Raw genomic sequence first — 22,962 nt, 5'->3', positions numbered from 1 at the left:
AGGTAGGTGTGTATATTCAAAAGATATTCATAGGAACATAACAGTTTAGCCAGGAAGTAGAAAAGAGCATGAAGATTTCATATAAACCCCTCACACAAAACAGGAGTCAAATGACCTTAAAACACAGAAGCTGTGTTCAAGGAAAAAGAAAGTGAAAAACTCTATTATCTCCTCCACCCTTCTCAACCTCCAGCATCCGGAAGCATCTCTCATTTCTCTTTGACTTGAACCCAGATATGATGGGCAGCAACCCAATGAACTTACTCAGATAAACACAATGAGGTTTCTTTTTAAAATAAGCCTTTACTGAATATATCAACAAGGTACTGTATAGTGTAGAGTGAAGCGTCTGGTTAACAAAGTGTGCGACGCAGCCGGTCTCAGAGGATGTGTGATGCACGCTCCCACCCTCCTTGCAGTCCCTTGTCAGCGAGAACGCACTACACAGAAACCAGGAGCAAATCGGCACGTGGCTCAGACGAAAACAAATCATCAGGACTAACTGTCAGTGGCTATATACTGGTCCTAGAAGGGGCACACAAGTGGCGATGCCTTCACCTTGCCTCAGAAAGGTTATACATCTTCCATTCCATGGATATAACTATGAACACCCCAGTGTGCGTGTGCGTGTATGCAAGTGTGTGTGTTACACTAGCTTAAAAACGCCTGTTGTGATGGCCTTGCTTTGTGCTCTTCTGGTGAGTGTGCTGCTAGAAAAGCTAAAACTATAGCAAGAGAAGGTGATATTTTGTTATAACAACAGGATCCCATGTGTACAAAGCTTTCTCCCATAATCAGGGACAAGCACCCCCTTTGTCAGCTCACTTTTCACCCTCCCCCACCCCAGGAAGAAATTAGAGAAGGGGGGTAAACTAGTGCTCCCTACATGACTTAAAGAAAGTGCATCATGCAAGGCTGGACAAGACTAATAAAGAAGGAGGTTTGGGGTTTGCTTCGTGTATCTCTTCCTCTTTGGGAAGCTCTTTTCTGTTCTGTTTTCCCATGAAGTTGGAAAGGTAAATCACGAACAAAACCCTTATGCTCACATTCTAAAGTGAAACACTCTCCTTTTCATAGGATAGTGAGAAAAATGTTACAAGCAAAGAAGTAATGGAAATTGATGACTTCTAGACCTAAGGTTGCAATGGATGCTGCAAGTGTGATTAGCTGACCAAGCCATCTGCTTCAGGTGGACAGCAAGTGTATCACCTTGTGTCTGGAATGGATACTTTGCTCACAACATCCAGAGTTTGTCTTCCTCAGTGGGGAAGAAGTTCTAATTCCTGTGGAATGACTAGGACCATTATGATCCAGTAGGAAATGGAGCCGTAATATTAGCTATTTTATTCATCCTTTTTACCAGACTGGTCACATTATACCTTTTTTTTTTTTCTTTTAAATCTCAGGGAAAACATCCAATAAATATTCAACAAACATCCAGATAACTAGAAACTGCATGATTTCTCACGGTAGACTTTTCTCCACTTTTCACACAAGAAAAATAGTCAGGGGAACACCCTTTTTTTCTCTGCTTTTGCTTCTCCCATGTGATGAGCGGCTAATGCATTTGACAGTTTGAAAGAAGCTAGGGGCCTCTCCATGTTCAAACACATCTCCCTAAATAAGTAGGTATCCATGACAACCCTGGGTATGAATAATGGTCAGCAATATCTGTATGCTCCCGGTTATGCCTCTTCCTTTTGGAATTTTTTTTGCACAGTAACAGTTACTAGCTCTAAAAGTAGACACATGGTATCTGACATCACCACCATTGGGTCAGACAAGCATCAAGCTCTTTATCAACTGGAAAGTATGGCTTTGTTCACGGTCTTGTCCTGCACCTTCAGTTTTGACTCTTGTTAACCCCAAAATGCATAATAATGATGAGCACAAGAGAGGTCCAACATTGAGATGATGTTTCAGCAAAAATTCCCATGACAAAAGTGCCAATCAAAGCAGAATCTGCCACTGATGGTCCTTCAGCAGTTTTCCTGAGACACGTAAGACAGTGCAGATTCCGTGATGTGCTTTCTATTCTGGCGTGGGTGAGAGTCCCAGGTATGCTACTACAAACGGGAGACCAGTCTTGATTTGAGCAGTCTCTGTCATGTCGTATACAAGCTTAGAATTAAGCCTCTAACTAGATTCTATCTCTTCAGGAATGCCTTCCAGCAAAGGAACCATTTCAACTCATCCTAATCTTTTCACATGACCAGGTCTCCATCATAGGACTTAAGCGCCAGAGAATTCTGCGAATCTCATAAGACATTATAGAAACCTCTCTAACCTTGGTCTTCTTGGCTCAAAGCAAAGACATTTGTTTCAGCCGCCACATATCCCCCTGGAGGTTATACACACAATACAAATAAATGAGAATGATTATTTTGTAGATAAAAGGAAAAAAAAAAAAACTTCAAAAATCAAAGTACCATCATTTGAACACATAGTTTTATCTACACAGCCAAGGAGAAAAGGACAGTGGAAGGGAATTATCCAGTTAAATACACAAAGCCCCATGTCATGGTCCTGCATTTCAGATGCCTTACTGCTACACTGATCATTTTCACAGACTGTCTTTTCCCTTCACTGTGTGGACCTAGCATTAAAAAGGCAACAGTCAAAATGAGCTAGCTAATAGACTAAAATGAAAACCAAAGTCACTTTAGAATTAATTCAAGTTAATTCATAGTTAATTTCAGCTTGACTGCACAGTTTCAATTCTTGTGTCTGCAACATTATAACTTCAGTTATATTTTCGGCTTATTCTGAGGGACAAGGGAGATTAAAACATACTACTCGGGGATATATTATTAAAGAAAATAAAGCTCTTACTATAAAGAAAAACTTGCATAGCATTTTATACCTAAACTTTTACAAAGAAGACACATCACAGTTCTATTTTGTTAAATGTAAGAAGGACAGGAAAAGCCAAAGCAACATGATTGTGATGCTAACGTCATAGGTTCTTAAAATAATGACTAGTGATCAAGGAAATATGCAATACAGAAGGAAATGCCTGAATTTGATTTTCAAAAGAATTTTCCAAGGGTGTACTTTTTAGATAAGGTGTGTATGTGATCGATAGCCCTTCTAGATCTAAGGGATGGAAAGGAGGACATTATACACGCTTTCTGAAGACGGACGTTGCTTCAAAAAATATCTAGAATTAAGCCTGGACATCCTTCTCTTCTCCATGCCCTTTGCTCAATGCCCTGTGCTGCCAAGATTAGGGGAACAAGCCTTCCCTCCCAGGCTTGTTCATTTTTCATCTGTTATCCTGTTAATATAAGATTGATTATCCCTCACAATTCCCAAAGAAGAGGAACATCCACAATTTAAAAGGAATAAACGAAATTTAAAAAAATGGAAGCGGATCAAAGTCAGTTCAAGGTGGAAACACAGTATTGCTTTAAAAAAAAAATACGGTATTTTGCCAGCTTTGATATGTCCTTACAGGATTATTAGCAGGGAAAATTAGTATATATTTTAAAGTGAGTGTGGATATTTTGTGCAATGAAGACTGGCATCCATAGTTTTCTTTCAAATTTTTAGCAGAGGGGTGACCAACAAATGTATATCATCAACAGCTAATTATGAAAATATATGTGAGGTGATTGGAAGACAAGAATTTCTGAGGGGATAAAGATATTAATTCAAGCTATTTCAACATGATACTGACAAAGTTAGTTGATATAGTATAATGGGACCACTGATTACGTGCTTTTGTCTAAAGGGTATCAATAGTTTTTAAATAACCAGTTTAGTATGTTCCAAACATTGATCCCTTGTTGGTCTAAATATCATGTTGACATAGCTGCAGTGAATCTACCCAAATAATTCTCATTATCAAAAATAATTCCATTCAATATAATTCTTCCCATTATTTTATTAGCCTCTTCTAAAAAAGTATTCTAGAATATATCTCTGTTGAATGTGATTCAACCTGATGTATAATTTGAACAGTAATACTTTCAAAGGGAGTTTTCTTGCTGGGGTATCCTACCTGTCCCGAAGATGACTGAAACCAGACTCAGGCTTCTGTTTCACATAGGGCCAGGGGAGCCTGAAGGTGATTTTTCAAGTTCCCAGTCAGAAAGCCAACCCCTGGATTCAAAGGTTTTTTCCAAATCTTGTCTCATTTTCCTGATTCTGCCAGGATGGGTTAACTTCTCTCATAGGAACTGATTTCCTCCAGAGATGCCTTCTGCATTTGCTCCTTCAGGTCAAAACAGGGTGACTACCTCCTTTCTTAGATTCGACAAGTTTTCACTCTTCCTCCAGAACCGGAAGTATACAAATAGTAGAAAGATATCTGGGGAGCACTTCTTGTTCTATGACTATTATCTGCCCTACTCTGATGAGCCCACTTTAACCTGACCTTTTATCTGACCACCAACTCTAGGAAACGAATTTGTTCTGAAGCATCAACAGTGAAGTGGTGAATTGCATCAGGAGGAAGAATCACTCATTCTTTCACCCTGGCATTGGGTTCTCATTGTACAACCCTGTACAGTACTTCAGCAACTTTTTTTTTTTTTTAAGATTTAAAAAGCAAAGAGTTACAAAACTGTTTGTAATTAACTTGGAATAGAAAAGATAGCACTTTTTTTTAAATCCCATTATATAGTACACCGTATAAATTACAGAGTATTCAAATGCACAAACGCATCAGTGTAACATTTATCAAATGTAACTCGCGTGTCTTTCTGTGCACACACGTGCGTGTTCTCGAGAGTCTCCATGTCCATCCGCTCCGTAGCTCTGGGCCTCTGTCTGTCACGTATGGCAGTGCTCCAGGTCTGGCACGCTGCTGTTGCAGTATCGCATGTTGTTGGGGATATGGCAGTCTGTGTAATTAATGCCCCCATTTGGGGTGTAAATGGGCTGCAGTCTGAAATCTCCTTTAAGGAGCTGATCGTTATTTAAGGAGACGATCTGGAAACTGGTCTCTGTCATCTCCAGGATGGAATTGTCCTTCTTCGTGCCTGCCTCACAGTAGTCGTCTTTCCGCCTGCCTCGGTTGTATTTCCACTTCTGGGAGGTGTAGCGCCCCTTTCTGTGCATGTGCCAGCAAAAGACACTGAGCAGGACCACGAGCACGAATATCACGGCACCCCCGATCAGGCCCGCTAGCAGAAAAGGGGAGCCCAAGCTGTGGGAAGTTGTCTGCTCGTGGCTGGAAGCCGTGTTGCTGCCATTGTTCACATAGGAGTCATGGGTGGTGGCCTCCGAACAAATGGTGTCTTCTACAGCTCGGTAGTTAAACGCATCCAGGGGCACTAAACAAATCCGATAGGTGGATCTGGGCTCCAGATTTATCAGGCTCAGATGCTGCTTCTCACCGCTGACGATGCGTTCCTGAACGATGCCCCCCACCAAACTGTGGCCCATTTTCACCCATGTGAGCTTGTAAGCCATCACAGTGAAGAGAGACAGCCAGCCGACTTGGATGGAGGTGTCATTCACGAAACGGATAGAGAGTTGGATCCGTTCAGAAAGCGGTGGGGTCACCCTTTCTCTGCCATCCCAGTCGGGAATTGTGGGGGGCTTGGATGGTGTGGGACTCAGGGGTGTGTAGCTTCTGCTAGGGACCGGCACGGAGAACGTGGTGGGCTGAGTCACAGGAGAAGCTGAAGTCGGGGCTGGGGTGAGGGGAGGCAGGCCAGGGGTCGTGGTGGGGCAAGACAACAGATTCATATTCAGCTCCCGCACGGCCATGCCCCTGACTTGCTCGGGACCTTGGCACATGAAACCTCGTACGTTGAGCGAGGCGGGGATGTGTCTGAGCCACTCCGTGACCCATTTAATGCTGCAGTCACAGAACCAAGGGTTGTTCCGAGCGGTGAGCTGCTTCAGGTTGGAGAGGTTGTCGAAGACCCCTTGAGTCAACATGCGCAGCTGGTTGTTGGAGATGTCCAGCCGTTCCAGCTTCCGGAGGTTGGAGAAGGCTGTCAAAGGGATGTGGTTGATCTGGTTGTCCTGCAGGTAGAGCCTGACCAGGTGTGTGCCTGGGAGGTCAGGAGGCGGGCGGGAGAGTGAGTTCCGGACGATGGAGAATTCCTTGAGCTTGGTGAGGTGGCTGAAGGTGCCCTCGGCGATGCCCTTGTTGGTCAGGAGGTTCCCGTCCACGATCAGACGCTCCAAGCTCGTGAGGTTCTGGAAGGCCATGTCTGAGATGACGGCGATGCGGTTCTCATCCACACGCAGCTCCTGCAGGTCCATGGGGAGGCCCACTGGCACACTGCTGAGATGGTTCTTGGACAGGAACAGCAACTTGAGGCTCAGGGCCTCGCGGAAGGCTCCATCTTCCACGCCCACGGTGGAGATGGAGTTGTCATCCAGGTGCAGCTCTTCCAGCTTCAGGAGCTGGGCCAGGGCCGCCCGTGAAATGGTCTGAATGTTGTTTTCCTGCAGGTGGAGGACACGGACGTTCTTGGGGAGATTCATGGGGAATTCGTCCAGTTGGTTGCCGTAAAGGTAGACGGTGTGCACAGACTGAACGTTGTGGAGTTCTGCAGGAAACCCAGCATTATTAATTTGGTTGTTATGGAGGTAGAGTACAGTGACGCCCTCCGGGATCCCAAGAGGCACTGAGGTCAAGCTTCGCTCGTTACAGTAGACGAAGTTCCTGTCACAGCGACACACACTGGGGCACGCCAGGAATTTTGACACTTGTGAGGAGAGCCCCAGGGAAATGAGAAGCCAAGATTTCAGGAAAAAAGCCCCCTGGCCGGGCCCCTGTGTGGTCTGTAGGCCCATTTCTGAAGTACGGAAATCAAACACAATGCTGTCGGGAAAAGAAAAGTAAAAAAATAAAAATAAAAAAATAGAAACAGATAGCTAAACCAAAATAATTGAGCAGGGTTCTCAAGTCCAGAACTCCAACTAGAGGAAATGTCCTGAAGGCCAAGGGCAAAGAATATTCTTGAGGTCTCTGCTCTTCTCAGCCTATGTTGGCCTCTTTGCTGTTGTCCTCCATGTGCAAAAATATTTCAAGAGGAAGAATTTTCCACCCAGGCAACAAGTGAAGCCAAGTTATCCACGGCCAAGAGGGGCCCAACCAGGCCGATAGAACCTCTTCTGTGGTCAGGCAGGTCAGCGTGGATCAGCCCACGAGCTTCTTGGTTAAGCTCAATCTGCAATCTATTGTAGGAAAGAAGAGAGAAAAGAGTCAGTGATGGGTAGATAATGGATTAAGTGCTGATCTGACTGTAGGTTTTTCAAAAATGCTGTGATTGGGACTAAACACCCAGAGGCTAGGAGTTGGCATTAAGTAAAGTGTTAAGTAATAATAATTCACTTGAAAAGGTATTCAAGAAACGAAAATGATTTGTCTTCATCGTCAAAAGAAAATCATAGTGTTGCCTCTTATTATCAATGATCATGCAGTGAATTTTACATCACAGTCAGCATCTTCTCTCAGAGATCTATTTGCATATCCAAACAGAGAGGCATAAGAGGCCTGGGGCCGAATCTACCGAATCAAGGATGCCTATTTATAAATGCAACTGGTCACAGTCATATTTCACCATGAAATGACTGACTGAGCAAAAAATACAACTTAAGGGGAAAAATGTGAAACCCTTTTCAGTTATAAACAAATGCAAAATGGAGACTGATAAAGTTATTTGGAAAGATGCTTCTTGTCATTTGCCATTTTTTAATATAAAAACTGAATCAGTACACCTGAAACTAAAACAACATTGCAAGTCACTTATGTTTCAATGAAAAATTATCAAGTAAAAAGTGGGAAGCGAAAAAGATGCATCTTTCTACATAATTTTATCTGTTCCCAATTTGCATTTGGCTTCCCTGCTGGCTCTTAGCACTCTGCTTCCCTGGGGGCTCAGATGGTAAAAGCGTCTGTCTATAGTGCGGGAGACCTGGGTTTGATCTCTGGGTCGGGAAGATTCTCTGGAGAAGGAAATGGACCCACTCCAGTACTCTTGCCTAGAAAATCCCATGGACGCAGAAGCCTGGTGTCCATGGAGTCACAAAGAGTCAAACACAAGGAGACCCGAGTTCTATCCCTGGGTCAGGGAAGATCCCACTCCAGTATTCTTGCTTGGACAATACCATGGACAGAGCAGCGTGGTGGGCTACAGTCCATGGGGTCGCAAAGAGTTGGACACAACTGAGTGACTAAGCACATGAACATATATCAACTATATATAAAACAGAAATTTGCATCCTTTTGATCTGACACTATGATGAGGCAGTTTAAAGGTGACGTACAGATGCATGTGTGAAGGCAGAGAGAGGACTTCTTTTTCCCTCCCCACTCCTTGCCTCCTCTCATCTGTCTGCCTCCCAAATAGCTCACACTTGAGTTACCACCTAGAATGACCAAACTCCAATCCATGGCACATTTCCACTTATCCCCTCTTTTGAGACCTCTAGGTACAGATGAGACACACCACTGTGATTCCTTTGAGAGCTGACAAGCTCATGACTAGGAATAAATTATTTTTCAACAACGCAACCTTCCTCCCACCTGTGAGTGTTTTCCTGCTTCTAGAAAAGGACTTTCAGCAAACTTTGAAATGATAGGAGACGCATTTGGGGAAGTAAAGGCAATCTGAAGATACTAATCAAAGCTTCTTGCTCCAGAACTCTTCCATCTATTTTTATATTAGAGAGGTAAAGACGTTAATTGAAAGGTGTCAGATTTGATTTCCCTACAAAATAAGCTAACATGACAGGACACGGCAAGCTAGAAGTCACTTAATTCTCACCAATACACAGTAATTGAAACAACTTGCATCTAATGCACAGAGGAACTATTTGAAATTGTTTCCGTGACTATCTTTACATGCATGAGAACTAAGTCACTTCAGTTGTGTTTGACTCTTCGCAAGCCCACAGATGGTAGCACGCCAGGTTCCTCTGTCCATGGGATTCTCCCGGCAAGAATCCTGGAGTGGGTTGCCATGCCCTCCTCCTGGGGATCATCCTGATTCGGCGATTGAACTCTCGTGTCTAACGTCTTCTGCATTGTAAGCAGGTTCTTTACTACTAGCACCACTTGGGAAATCCACTGTTTATGTTTTTAAGCATAGTTTAAAAAGACAAAAAAAAAATGTAACCTCTATTCAACTGTCCAGAATGTTAAATTTGTTCTACCATTAAAAAGATCGTGAACCATCTAAAATATGCCTTTGCTGATCAGAAATGGTAATATACATTTTCAGTTGTTCAGAAAACGCTGGAACAAAAAGGAGGCTGGTCGAGAGAGTCTCTTTCCAAGCAAAAAGGATGGGTGTGATACTTTATTAAAAATCAAGAATTATTTAATTGGTTAAAAATTATAAATATATGTTTTGTCACAGGAAACAGGAGCAATCCTCTCTAGCAAAAATCTCCCTATTAGCTTACCGAATAATTTAGGAAAAATAAAAAAATAAGGATAGTGTGGGAAAAGTGAATTCAGTGCCATCAGCTTGATGCCATCCCTAGCTTAGGTTTCAAATTATCAAAACGTCCCAACATTCCCTCATAGCTGCTACTGAGTGTGGTTTTTGGTCCAACAACATGAACTTGACCTGGGAAGTTGTTGGAAACACAGAATGTGTGCCTTAGCAAGGGCCTAGGGCACGCACAATAAAATTTGAGGAACACTGCCCTAGACAGAGCACCTTCTTACTTAATCATCAGAACGCTTTAATTTATTAAATGTAAAACAAATGCAAGAGTATATCAAGTGACTGATTTGAAAAGAATAAAAGCCTAAGGCATACCAATCACTTTGGTCCCGAGGAGATGGTCTCAAATTATATCTTATATGTAAATGACATCTTATAAGTAGAGTAGCACAATGACCAAATATATCACTTGGCTTCAACAGATCCTTGGAAATGTATGTTTGAATCACAGACACTAATATCCAGTAGGAGCTGAAAGAGTTATTTGTAATCAGAGGAACACATGCTCATAAAGTGTGATTTATTTAAGAACAAAAATCTGTTTGGTGCTATTAGCATTTCCTCTTCAAAAAAGGTAGGAAAGTGAGACTAAAAGAATAGAATCTAACACATTTTTGAGGATTCCACAAGAATCTTCCAAGTGTGAAAGTGGTGCACAAGAAACAGAATTTTCCAAAGCAGAAAAAATAACTTCCCCAGGGTCTTTAAATTCTTATGTAAAAATAATAGATGCTTCTTAACTGCATTTGCAAGCTTAGTTTTAAGGTCCTAGAAACAACAAACCAATGTTTCAAGATGGTAGGATTTGTTTAGAAACTTTATCCATGAATAGCCTCAAGGCACTGATGATTGAAGCATCAACTCACAGGAAAAGACCCTGTTGCTGGGAAAGATTGAAGGCAAAAGGAGAAGGGGACCGCAGAAGATGAGATGGTTAGAGAGCACCACTGACTCCACGGACATAAATTTCAGCAATCTCTGGGAGACAACGCAGGACAGAGGAGCCTGGCGTGCTGCAGTCCATGGTGTCGAAAAGAGTGGGACACGACTTAACGACTGAAAAGCGACCATGATGATGACTGGCTGCCAACAAAGGATTCAGAAATGGGGCTGGGGGCCATCATCGTGCATCCAAATGCAAATATTCCACGCGCTTCAGTCGGGTTCTCTGAAAGGGGAGGAAAGCACCCTAGCAGCCAACCCTTCGCCCCAGGTCTTGCTCTCTGGCAGGTGTGCTTTACTTATAAGTGGTTCTTGTATCATTACATGAGGATGTGGTCCTGAAGAAAGCCCCTAATGGGATTACATGGGGCAAACTGTCACTGTTTATCCCCCTCAACAGGAGAAAACTCTCATCTGCATCACACTGTGTGCATCAGCTATGACAAGTTCAACGTTGAATGTAAACAAACTCTCAGGGTGTGCTTTGTGCTTCTTGGGAATCCCACAAAATAACTGTGTATGGTAGACTTGTTCTAATTCTTGGATCGACAACAGTCTATATATTATGTCAGCCAGTAACCTGAATCTTTGTTCAAATCAGTGCAAGTGTTAAATCGCAGCCACCTAGGCAATAATGATTTTTAACTCAAGCAGGCTGAATTCTCCATATTTTCAGCTGTAAGTCCTACGAAATACGAAGGGGTAAAAGCCTTCTTTCGAGAGGTCTGTCTTGAAAATTTCTTAAGAGAAATCCCAAGATAGAGACTGAATTTATAGAGAAAGTAGCATAGTATAATGTGTAAGGTCGGTCGGACCTTGTGGGCCATGATGGGCCACCTCTTCTCCCCCGACCCTCTCCCGCCGGCGGGGGACGTCCCCAGTGGAAGGAGCCACCCAGATCCCGGGGACCAGTGACAGCACACTTCGCCAGCGAAAGCCCCCCCACCCCAGCCACGTAAAAGGACCTATTAGCCCGCGATGCCTCGGCCTGGCGAACTATCTGAACCCCCGCCCACTAACCTGACCATCCCTCGCAACAAACTTATATAAGCCGCTTCTAATATGGTCCGGACACGGACTTCCTCGACCTGCCTCGTTGGGGTCCAGGAACCCCACCCGGTAGCGCTTCACCATTAAAAACTTGTTAGACTTTTTTTTTTTTTTAATGTCCTGGTCATCTTTTTACCTAACATAATGGTCAAAAGCATAGTCTCTGAGTCCTCACTCCACCTCTGGTCCCTTACCTGAAAAACGAGGATAAAATAGTTCCTAACTCAACAGCACTGTTGAGAGGATTAAACAGGATAATATTTGTGAAAAGCTATATGAGGCCTGACACGTGACAAGCACATAATACATAAAACTGTTATTCTTGGTGTACTTGTTATGATTCACGATATCCAAAGAGGTGGACTCCAGAATGTAGAGTAAAATAAAGATCAGCTTTGACCACCCAGGTTCTCCATACTGACACCTACTCTGTGATTTCTCAACATCAGCGCTATTCAAAGTTTGAGCCAGATAATTCTTCTGCTGTGGAGCTGCTGTGAACATAGAGATGTCTCCAGATATAGGCATGTCCCCCGGGGAGGCAAAATGCCTCCGGTTAAGAACCAGTGACCTACCCCATCTTACAAGTACCTTAAAAGTTTAGTATTTTTATTCTGATTTTATAGATGAAATTAAAGATGCATTTCTAATAAACAGCCTAAATGTGTTTCATGCCATGGAAATCAAAAAAGCATGGAAACTCAGGATGTTTTTCATCTATTTATTCAGCCAATATATTTGGCGGGGGGCAATGGGATGAGGGTACCTTCATGCAGAGCTGATATGGTTTTTGACTTTGTCAGTCTTAAAAATATAATGAGGGGAGAGAAGTGCATAAACAAGGAATTATGGTGCTGTGTAAAGGTTTCTAGCCTCAGGGAATCAGGGAACTACGGTACCTTGTAAAAAGCTCTAGTCTAGTCCCCGGGATAACAGGAAAAAGACAGCAGTGGGAGGACTGCCTTTGTGAGGCTCTAAAGGATAGGAAGGCGCAAGCCAGGGAAGAGATTTCAGAAGTTCTGCCCAGGGATAGCCGTAAGGTGGATCCAGAGGTGAAACCCAGGCCCTCTCAGAGAAGGAATGGAACTTTAGCCCCGCGGCACTTTCCTCCAACTCAGTCTGCTTCCCACTAAGACTGTGCTATTTCTAGAAGCTAAGAAACAAAGCTGTTTCAGAATCATTAGCCACTTAGTAATGGTTGGATATGAAAAGATTCTACTTCACAAGATGAATTTAAAATACTGAGCAAAAGTTGTGCTTTTTTTTCTTTTTCTTTTTCTTCTTTCATCTTTGCTGTCTGTTTGAATATTGCACTGACTGTGTCTCCTCTCCAGGAAAGGAGAGATTATGAAGAAAGACTTGATGGAAGATGCTAGGTAAAAACAGACATTTTCATTTATATCAGAAAACACAGTTTCAAAAGCCTAAGTATAAGTCAACATGCAACCAGTTCTCCTTGGAGATAGCAGCAACCTGGCCCTACCTGTCTGTTAAAGATGACAATAACAGCAGCAGCTATCCCAGGCTCCTTTAATTTAACTCTTTCCATAGAAACTGAGACTTAAAAGATATAAATCAGGTAAAAGCTTTCTGGAAAGTGTTTCTCTCCTAGTGCTACCTACAAAGTGTTTTTTTTTTTTCTTTCTTTCCTTTTTTAATTAATTCCAGGAGCTTGTATTCCAGGAGCCCTTAATAAACTCAGACTATAAAAATCATAGTACAGAAAATAGGGATTGTCAATAAGCACTGCTGATTGCATAGTATAATGACATCAGGCCAAACCTAATAAAATCTTCAATGGTTCGGCCCTGAATGGATCATGCCAAGAGACAACACAATGCCTGAGTGATGCTAAGAGTGAAAAAGCTAACTTGACAAGGAGTTCTCCTGGAAAAGTGTCCCTGGGTACATCCGATTTAGAGATTCTGGAGTTAAGTTTGTGCTTAAAAGTCAGACACACACAGGTGCAGAATCCATAGGCCCAACTACACTGCGAATGTCTTTGTTACAATCTGGAAACACTAATGCAATTTATAGACCTTGTGCACTTTTCCACATTCCTCTAGATAGGTTATAAATACTGTCCCTGCAAGAATCAGGAGAGTGCTATAGTTAGCTGGCCAAGATGTGGGGATTAGCAGAGGAATTCAGAGAAAAATATAACAATAGCTACCCCCTAACTTGAAGCCATTTTTCCATCTCATTCACTGAAGCTTAATCAAGCCCCTTGCAGTTTTTCTCATTAGACAAATATTTTTCTTTGCTAAAACAAAGAGAGAGAAAGAAGGGAAAATGGGGGAAAGAGGGGAAGGAAAGAAAGGAAACACTTTATTTAAACAGTTGACAATTTTCTGGCACCAGTCAGTCTAGAATTGAAAACATTAAAATTGGACAAAAAAAATAAGAAGAAGAAGAAAAACTATTCTCCTGACAAGCATAAAATTCTCTAACACATTGGAAGAGTTGTTCTCACATGGATTTCAATGCAGTTGGTTTAAATAATAGGGGTAAGTTTAGGATTAGTTACAACATTACAAACTCAGATGCATAAACTTTGAGGACACATTTATTACTGCCATACGGCTGCTCTCAATCTACTGGGGAGCTCCCACTGACCATCCCTGGGGTTCATATAAATCTACATAATCGAGGGCTGCAAGACTCTTTAGGATATTTAATAAGCTCAATGGTGAACAGACACTAATAGAGAAGAATTTCTTTGAGGCATCACCAATAGGGGGGAAAAAAAGCATATGGTCCATAAAGGATGGAACTTGCCATAGCTCATGTCTATACAATTTTCAACCCATTTTAAAGGGAGGTAGTTCAGTCATTCATTCATTTGCTCAGATACTAACGATCTCATGGTTCAGGTAGGAAAAAAAAAATGCTGGTATTTTTTAGACTCATCTTTTGGAGAGATTTTCCCATCATCTGATCCAGTGATTTCCCATCCCCAGGGGTCAGCAAAAACACTTGGGGAAGGTGATGAACCATTAGATTTCTGGGTCCTATCCCTGTAGATCCTGGTTTGCCTGGTCTTCAAAGAAGTCTGGGCAGAGACATTTTGTCAGTTGTCTTTTCCCCAGCTGGGTCTGATGATCATTTACTTCAGTGTCCGACAGCCCAGACACCACTGATCAGAAACTGCTTTCAGGAATTTGAGACAACTGGTCCTTCTTGTGTCCAGACCAAATGAAGTGAGAGGTAGAAGTGAGGTGGGGGTGTGGAAACACCAAAGGATATCAGGATTTAATGGAACCAGAATTTAATCTGACCTCAGCTCAGAGTTCCAGAGAATAGCAAGCAGAGGTAAGAAGGCCCTTCTTAAATGAACAATGCAAAGAAACAGAGGGGAAAAAAAGAAACAGAGGAAAATTCCCATTCTAGAATGAGAAAGACTAGAAATTTCTAGAAAGTTGGAGATGTCAAGGGAACATTCTGTGGAAGGATGGGTAAGATAAAGAAAAGATAAGGACCTAACAGAAGCAGAAGAAATCAAGAAGAGGTGGAAAGAATACACAGAAGAACTATATAAAAAGAGTCTTCATGACCTGGATAACCACAATGGTGTGGTCACTCACCTAGAGCCAGACAATCTGGAGTGTGAAGTCAAGTGGGCCTTAGGACTAGCATTTCCATGAACAAAATTAGGGGACAGAATTCCAGCAGAACTATTTATAATCCTGGAAGATGATGCTGGGAAAGTGATGCCCTCAATATGTCAGGAAATTTGGAAAACAGGAGAGGCCACAGAACTGGAAAAGGTCAGTTTTTCATTCCAATCCCAAAGAAGGGCAATGCCAAAGAGTGTTCAGACTACAGTACAGTTATGCTCATTCCATATGCTGGCAAGTTTTGCTCAAAATCCTTCAAGTCAGGCTTCAATAGTACATGAACTGAGACCTTCCAGATATATAAGCTGGATTTAGAAAAGGTAGAGATGAAGAGTGATGACAATCCTGTAAATGTACTAGAACTTTTTTATTAAAGGAACTTTTTCCCAGAGGTGAACAAAAAAAAAAAGAAAAGGTAGAGAAACCAGAGATCATATTGCTAACATCTGTTGGTTCATAGAAAAAGCAATAGAATTCCAGAAAAAATCATCTACTTCTGTTTCATTGACCACACTAAAGCCTTTGACTGTGTGCTGCTGCTAAGTCTCTTCAGTCGTGGGTTACCATTTCCTTCTCCATTGACTGTGGGGATCACAACAAATTGTGGAAAATTCTTAAAGAGATGGGAATACCAGACCACCTTACCCGCCTCCTGTGAAACCTGTATGCAGGTTAAGAAGCAACTAAGAAGCAAGTTAGAACTGAACATGGAACAACGGTCTGGTTCCAAATTGGGAAAGGCGTATGACAAGGCTGTATATGGTCACCCTGCTTACTTATCTTCTATGTAAAGTACATCATGTGAAATGCCAGGCTGAATGAATCACAAACTGGAATCAAAATAGCCAGGAGAAATATCAATAATCTCAGATATGCAGATGATACCACTCTAATGGTAGAAAGTGGAGAGGAATTAAAGATCCTCTAGTTGAGGGTGAAAGAGGAGAGTGAAAAGCTGGCTTGAAACTCAGCATTCAAAAAACGAAGATCATGGCATCCAGTTCCATCACTTCATGGCAAATAGATGGGGGAAAAGTGAAGCAGTGACAAGATTTTATTTTCTTGGGCTCCAAGATCACTGTGGATGGTGACTGCAACCATGAAATTAAAAGATGCTTGCTCCATGAAAGGAAAGCTAAGATAAACCTAGAGGGCATATTAAAAAGCAGAGATATCAGTTTGCCGACAATGGTCCATATAGTCAATAGCCATGCAGAAATGTGAGACTTGAACCATAAAGAAGGGTGAATTGAACCATAAAGAAGGGTAAAGCACTGAAGAATTGATGCTTTTGAACTGTGGTGTTGGAGAAGACTCTTGAGAGTCCCTTGGACTGAAAGGAGATCCAACCAGTCCATCCTAAAGGAGATCAGTCCTGAATATTCATTGGAAGGACTGACACTGAAGCTGAAGCTCCAATACTCTGGCCACCTCATGCGAAGAGCAGATCTGTTGGAAAAGACCCTGATGCTGGAAAAGATTGAGGGCAGGAGGAGAAGAGGGTGTCAGAGGATGAGATGTTTGGATGGCATCACCGACTAAATGGCCACGAATTGGAGCAGACTCCCAGGGACAGTGAAGGACAGAGGAGCCTGGTGAGGTTCATTCCGTCAGGTCAAGAAGAGTCAGACAGAAGTTAGTGACTGGACAACAAGAAACAACAGCTCAGCCACTTCCATTAATGGAAGGACAGCAAACATTAAACCTCTTTAAACATGGCTTTTTTAATGTCATTAGGAGATAATAAGCCATGGGAATTGCTGAGAACACTAAATATAACACATATGAAGTAAATCCAAACCACTAAGTAGGTATTTAATAAACTGTGATTTAGAAAGATAGAGATTGCAGTGGGTTGACCAAAAAGTTTGTCACGTCATATGAAAGAACTTGAGTGAACTTTTTGGCCAACCCAATATAAGAGAGAGAGCGCCTGTCTCTGGGGGCAGCTGACTTGGACAGCTTTTCCGCAGACGAGCTGTGCTAACTTGGGCACATTACTTCATTTCCCTGTGCCCTAGTTCACTCATATGCAAGATGGGGAAAACAATGGTACTAATCTCATGGATGCTGTAGGACTATAAATCACTGAGAATTTCATCTAACATATGGAAAACATGCATGCAGTGTGCCATTCCTATTATAAGATAGAGCCCTTGTTTCAGGGAGCTGTTGTCCCCAATTTAGTAGAGTAGGTTCTTTTGAATTCATCAGGTTTTATTTTCCTCTGATTTTCATTCCCTATTTTTACCATAGTTCTTTCCTATCTAGACACATACACCTTTCCATACATTAACCTTACAAATATGTGAAGATATTCATTGGGTCTCTGAGGTCTTCTCCTTTCCTGTGTAAATGTCCCTTCTATTTCAAGTGTTCCAGGATCTCAGCAATGCTGATGCCTTCATTGGTAATGCCCTTCTTGATATGCATTGCTCAGAATGGAAGATAAGACTCTTAATGGCCTGACCAGCAGCAAGTGCAGCTTAGCAAATACTCAGGGAACATCCATTCCCTGCTAGGCATGGAGCTGGTTACCAGAAAGACAACTATGACACGGCCCTTGCTATTGAGTGAGTAAAGGATCATGTCAGATCAAGTAACTCTTTGTATTGGCTCTTTATGGGGCTTCCCATGTGGCTCAGTGGTAAGGAATCCTCCTACCAATGTGGGAGACACAGGTTCCATCTCTGGGTTGGGTAGATCCCCTGGAGTGGGGCATGGCACCCCACTTCAGTGTTCTTGTCTGGAGAATCCCATGGACATAAGAGCCTGGCAGGCTACATACAGTCCATGGCATTGCAAAGGACTCAGATACTACTTAGCAACTAAAAACAAAACATAGACTCTTTAATATCCAACACATTTTAATATGTTTCGTTTTATCTAATCCCACAACAACCCATCGGAGATATTCTTATCAACCTCAAATGAAGTCCACGGAGACGACATAATTTGCCTGAAGCCACATAGACAGCACAGAAAATCAGTATGATCAATTTTCTACATGAAAATGCAAACTTCAGATATAATTTTATGAATGGTGTTACAATAGTATTGAAACCAGTACCCACCTTCCTGCAAATCTAAAGCCCCTCCTCAGTGCTGAAATTTACAAAGCTAGCAGAAGCCTGGGATTTACGTGGGTACCACTTGCAAGCAGCACTGGGACAAAAGTAAAGGATAATTACACCAGGGTGCCCATTACAGCTCTCCCTAAGTGACTTCAGTCCTCAGTGGGAACGGGAAATCAAGGGCTGCCCAGCTGATGAGCAGCAGCAAGGTGCCAAGGATTGGAGGCACTAAAGGACAAGTGGCCACTGATAAGCTGGTAGCAAGACAGACGGCAAAGTCTCCTTGTGTGTTACTTGCTCAGTCCTGTCTGACTTTTTGCCACCCCATCGACTGTAGCCCACGAGGCTCCTCTGTCCATGGAATTCTCTGGGCAAGAATACTGGAGTGGCTGTCCATTTCCTCCTCCAGGGGACCTTCCCCCCCCCAGGAATCAAACCCGGGTCTCCTGCATTGCAGATTCTTTATTGTTTGAGCCACCAGGGGAGCTCCTTGCCCCGTTCATATCCAAGAGTCCCTAATTTGTCACCATTACATTCTACAGTTTGGGAAAATCTTTAGGTGGGGTCACTATAGGAAACGTAAGAGATGTGGGTTTGATCCCTGGGTCAGGAAGATACCCTGGAGGAGGGCATGGCAACTGAACCCAGTATCCTTGCCTGGAGAATCCCATGGACAGAGGAGCCTGGTGGGCTACAGTCCATGGGGTCACAAAGAGTCGGACTCGACTGAAGTGACTTAGTGCGCCTTCACGCACGTGCTGCAGGAAAACCACTGAAACGAAAAAGTAATTGACAGCTGTCTGTCATACAGCCACCTTATGTACACTCTTTAAATGAAATGTTGTAGGTGTCCTGAGTTTCTTGAATTCCAAGTGAAAACATCTGTACAAAGTGGGAAATGTAAGCTACCAAACAGTACTTTTAGGGAAAATCTTGCTCCGTCTTCTTTTACTCTACAAGAGGCTGTATTCAGACAATCCCATAAAAGCACTGACACCAGGGAGTCTAAAAGGTTTCCTCCCCCTCCTTCCACCGGAGAACTCAGCATGCATTGCTCCTTCTGAATACGTGTGCCCCTTCCCATGCTCGCCCCCAAGTGCAATCTGCCAGCATTGACCTGGAGGAGCGGTTGAGAATGAGAATTCATCCTCTCTTCCTCATTCTTGCCTCTCTCTTTTTCCGAAGGCAAGCTGTGCCGTGCTAGAACAAAAGATTCGAGCTTAAATTTTAAACCATTCCTGATAGTTCAAAAGAAGGAATAATCGAATAACTCTACCTGCATTATTCACTAGTCTCCTGTATATTGCCAACCTGAGTTCAGATTCAGCTAAATATCCTAATACCTACTGACCACTAGCTACTACTAGTCTTGTGAAATACCTTACAGAGGCCTGAGAAATAAGTCATCACTATTTTACAAGTAAGGAAACAAGCTTGGAGAAATTGGTGTCTTCTACCCATTCAAATAATAGCATATCTCAGAAATAGGACTGGAATATGCAACTCACATTTCCTGGCTAAAAAACATCAGTGCTCCACCCACAACACCACGTTTCTTTCCTTACCAGCTTAGGATATATGATCTCTCATTTAAAAAATTCCTCTGCCAATACCCCAGGGTCTCTTGTCCTCGATTCTTGCACGACACTAATCAAGCAAACACTTGACTCCAATGTCCGCCTGAGTTTCAGAGTCCCACCAGAGAAAGTCACTTAACACCACAGGCTAGGTCTATCTTAAAGAAGAAATCCCGGGCCTTTCCTGGTCATCCAGTGGTTAATAATCCTCCTTCCAATGTAGGAGAGTCAGGTTCAATTCCTGGTAGGAAAACTAAGACCCCATATGCCGTGGAGCAGCAAAGCCCGCATGCCACAGCTTAAAAAGCGTACGTGCTGCAAGTTGAGAGAAGCCTTCAGCCCCACCTAGCAATTTTCCTGTATTCAGACTTCTCTGGAAGGCACCCTCTCCATTCTCCTCAAAGATGGCGTTAACCTTCAGTCTCTTTACACCTCCACTCGCAATAAAACAATGCATTTCTACATCTATGATCCCCATAGAGGGAATGGCTCCAAGTTATTAAGTAACTTCTCCAAAGCAGATCAGCAGAGAAGAGGCATGGATGGACTTGAACTCGGGCATGGTCTGCAGGGCCTTGCTCCTTATCTGGGTTCTGTCTCCCTGTAAACTCCACACAGTCACAGAGTGGTCTGCTTGTGCTCACTATTGCCTCCCCAGAGTCTAGAGCAGCACGTGGCAGGCATTCAAGAGGTGTCTGCAGAATAAATGGACATATCAAAGGGCGACCTTCAGATGATTACTTTGTTTGAAGAGGCAGTCTGTAAAAACTCTTCCACACCTTCAATCTGAGGTCCCATAAGGAATCGTGGAGATAATATTTCAGAACTGGCTTCAAGAGTTTTATGCTACACTAACCCAGCTGGAGAGACTGATGGATAAATAGTCCCTAAACACAAAGGAACTAAATGACCTTAGGAAAAGACACAGACCACGCAAGTGGAAAATCATTGTAATTACTACAGCACTGTACTTGTTTTACAAAATGACATCAAATTATCTGCTCTTCTTCAGCAAGAGTACCACTCACATAAGATCAGTGTGATCTATATAACTACAAACTCTGTTTGAGGAAAGGCATGTTTGATCATGCTAGCTACTTAACAGCTCAGTTCTAAAATGGTGATGCTCTGAATGCAGGTAAGTCTTTACAGTGTATAGCAAATATGTGTTTGTGCTCATATATACCAACAGCTTATAAATATTTACATACATTCGGTGTGACAGCTCAACTGTGATTTAATTGTACATCACTTTACCACTTCACATAGTTAGCATCGTCACGAAACAGGCCAGTTTGAGAGCTATAAAAACACTTATGAAAAAAATAAACTGAATCCAAAAATATAAACATGGCCTATTTTCCCACCAAAATACTGCACCCCATATGTGTAGATATAATGAGACAAAAATCTCATGTCTCCTTCACAAGGAGAAGGCAGATTTCAGGCATGACATTGATTAGGCACACGAAATGAAGTTACGTAGTGTGTACTTTCAGGTACATTATCTGGTTTTGATTCTAAAAAAATGAAACACTCCATTGCTTAAGCCTATTTCAGTATGATAGGAATGGCTCTGAATGTAAATGGTGTAAAATTTCCTCACTGAATAAACTGGCTTTACAATGCACTTTCTCATCTTCAGAATACTTGTCATGCAGAAGTGTCAGGCTATGTTCTGGGGACTATTTCTGGATTTAGGAGATGAGAAGGGACAAGAAACTGCAGAAAGACAACTATTTCTTATCCTTGACCCTCTCCTTCTCTCAAGGACATTCTCCCTTGCCCTGACCCTGGATCACATTCAGATAGGGGCTAAAATTAAATCAAGGGATTTCTGAGATTTAAAATAAAACCTCAGATGAGAGGTATCAATACCATGTTCATTACGGCTACAGAATTCAGATGAGAAACAGTTCATAAGAAAGCAACAATAATAAAAAAAACCTACACAACAGATTTTGAAAGCTACCTTTAAAAAATCTATACTGGTGGCCTTTCTCATCTGAATTAATTTTGAAATATTCAACCCCCTCCCCAATTCTTAGCAATTGAAACATACAAGCAGATCCTTTTATAGGTTTATACACAGTCAGAGTCCTGCTTTCATTTATAAACTCTGCAGGTTTCTAACTTTACCCCACATGCAAAAAGCTTGTATTCTCTAAAGTATATGCTGCCAAACAATTTCAAACACTTTAGTCTTTGTTTAAATAAATAAATAAATAAATAAAAGAGCTTTCACCAAAAGGAGAAGAAAAAAAAATTAGGAAAACCTGGTAACATTTCTTTTCTTTTTTAAGGAAAACAAACCACAGCCTGACTTGGTCCATGTCACCCGGCCCATGTGCACAGAGCTGGCACCAGAGGGAGGCAACGGAGTTGTAAGCTGATCCCAGTGAAACACACACACACACACACCCACACATGCGCATGCGCGAGCCACATGAAAAGAAAGTTTTCACTGGCTTTTCATCTTTGTCTCAGCTACTTTATAGTTGTTCAGAAAAGAGTTCCTATCTTCCCTTGTAAATAAAACTAAAATCCCATATACTAGAGAGTAATGTGAAGTTTGGGATGATAACACAGATTTTAAAGATCATGAATGGGAAGCAGAGCATCACATGTTTGAAATCAGATCGTATTACTCATTCCTTCCTCAGCTACACTTTCACGCTCGACTGAAATGCAGGGGCCCCTGGTCCTTGGGAGTATTGTGGTGAGTCTAACAAGTTTTAACTTCTAAAGTATTACATCTAAATGGTAGGTCTGCTCTCTTAGACAAAGCACTCAAGAAACAGATCAAGGAAAAATACTCGTGGGTGGGCAGCCACTTAATGTGACATGGTTTCCCAATGGACCTCTGTTTCCTCAAAAACCTTTTTACACCAGCTCCCTGATACAATTTCACAACTACAAACCAATTTCTTTGGACTAGAATGTTACCCTCTCTAGAAATCCAAATATCCTTGGCAGACATTCTAAATCAAGCGAAGTGTACAGACTTTCTCGTAAAGCCAGTATTTCTCATTCATTCATTCATCAAACAAGTGTTGAGGGGCTATTCTGTGCCAGACACAGCTCAAGACCCTTGGGATACAAAGATGAACAAGACAGATAAAGTCCCGACAGTCAGAAAGGTGATATATTTCAAAAGCAAGACGGAAAAGAAATATCAAATAACAACTACAAACCTGCGACTAGAAATGATAAAATTACGAGCGATGTCATGAAGGACACAAAGGTACGATAGAGAACACAGGGTGGCTGTGAGTGCGGA

General features: G+C 42.3%; 1 protein-coding gene across 1 annotated transcript in view; it reads right to left on the bottom strand.

The window, feature by feature from the left end:
• Window positions 1-283: 283 nt before the first annotated feature.
• The window catches only part of FLRT2 (fibronectin leucine rich transmembrane protein 2), a 106,871-nt gene continuing 84,192 nt past the window's right edge, over window positions 284-22,962 (bottom strand). Inside the window, exon 2 of the mRNA XM_069595232.1 lies at window positions 284-7,143. Within this exon, the coding sequence (XP_069451333.1) occupies window positions 4,777-6,759 (1,983 nt within the window). The 5' untranslated portion in view covers window positions 6,760-7,143 and the 3' untranslated portion in view covers window positions 284-4,776. The remainder of the gene's footprint in view (window positions 7,144-22,962) is intronic.

The sequence above is a fragment of the Ovis canadensis genome, chromosome 7 (genome assembly GCF_042477335.2).
Source record: "Ovis canadensis isolate MfBH-ARS-UI-01 breed Bighorn chromosome 7, ARS-UI_OviCan_v2, whole genome shotgun sequence".
Classification (NCBI taxonomy): domain Eukaryota; kingdom Metazoa; phylum Chordata; class Mammalia; order Artiodactyla; family Bovidae; genus Ovis; species Ovis canadensis.
This window is presented reverse-complemented; position numbering and strand designations above follow the sequence as displayed.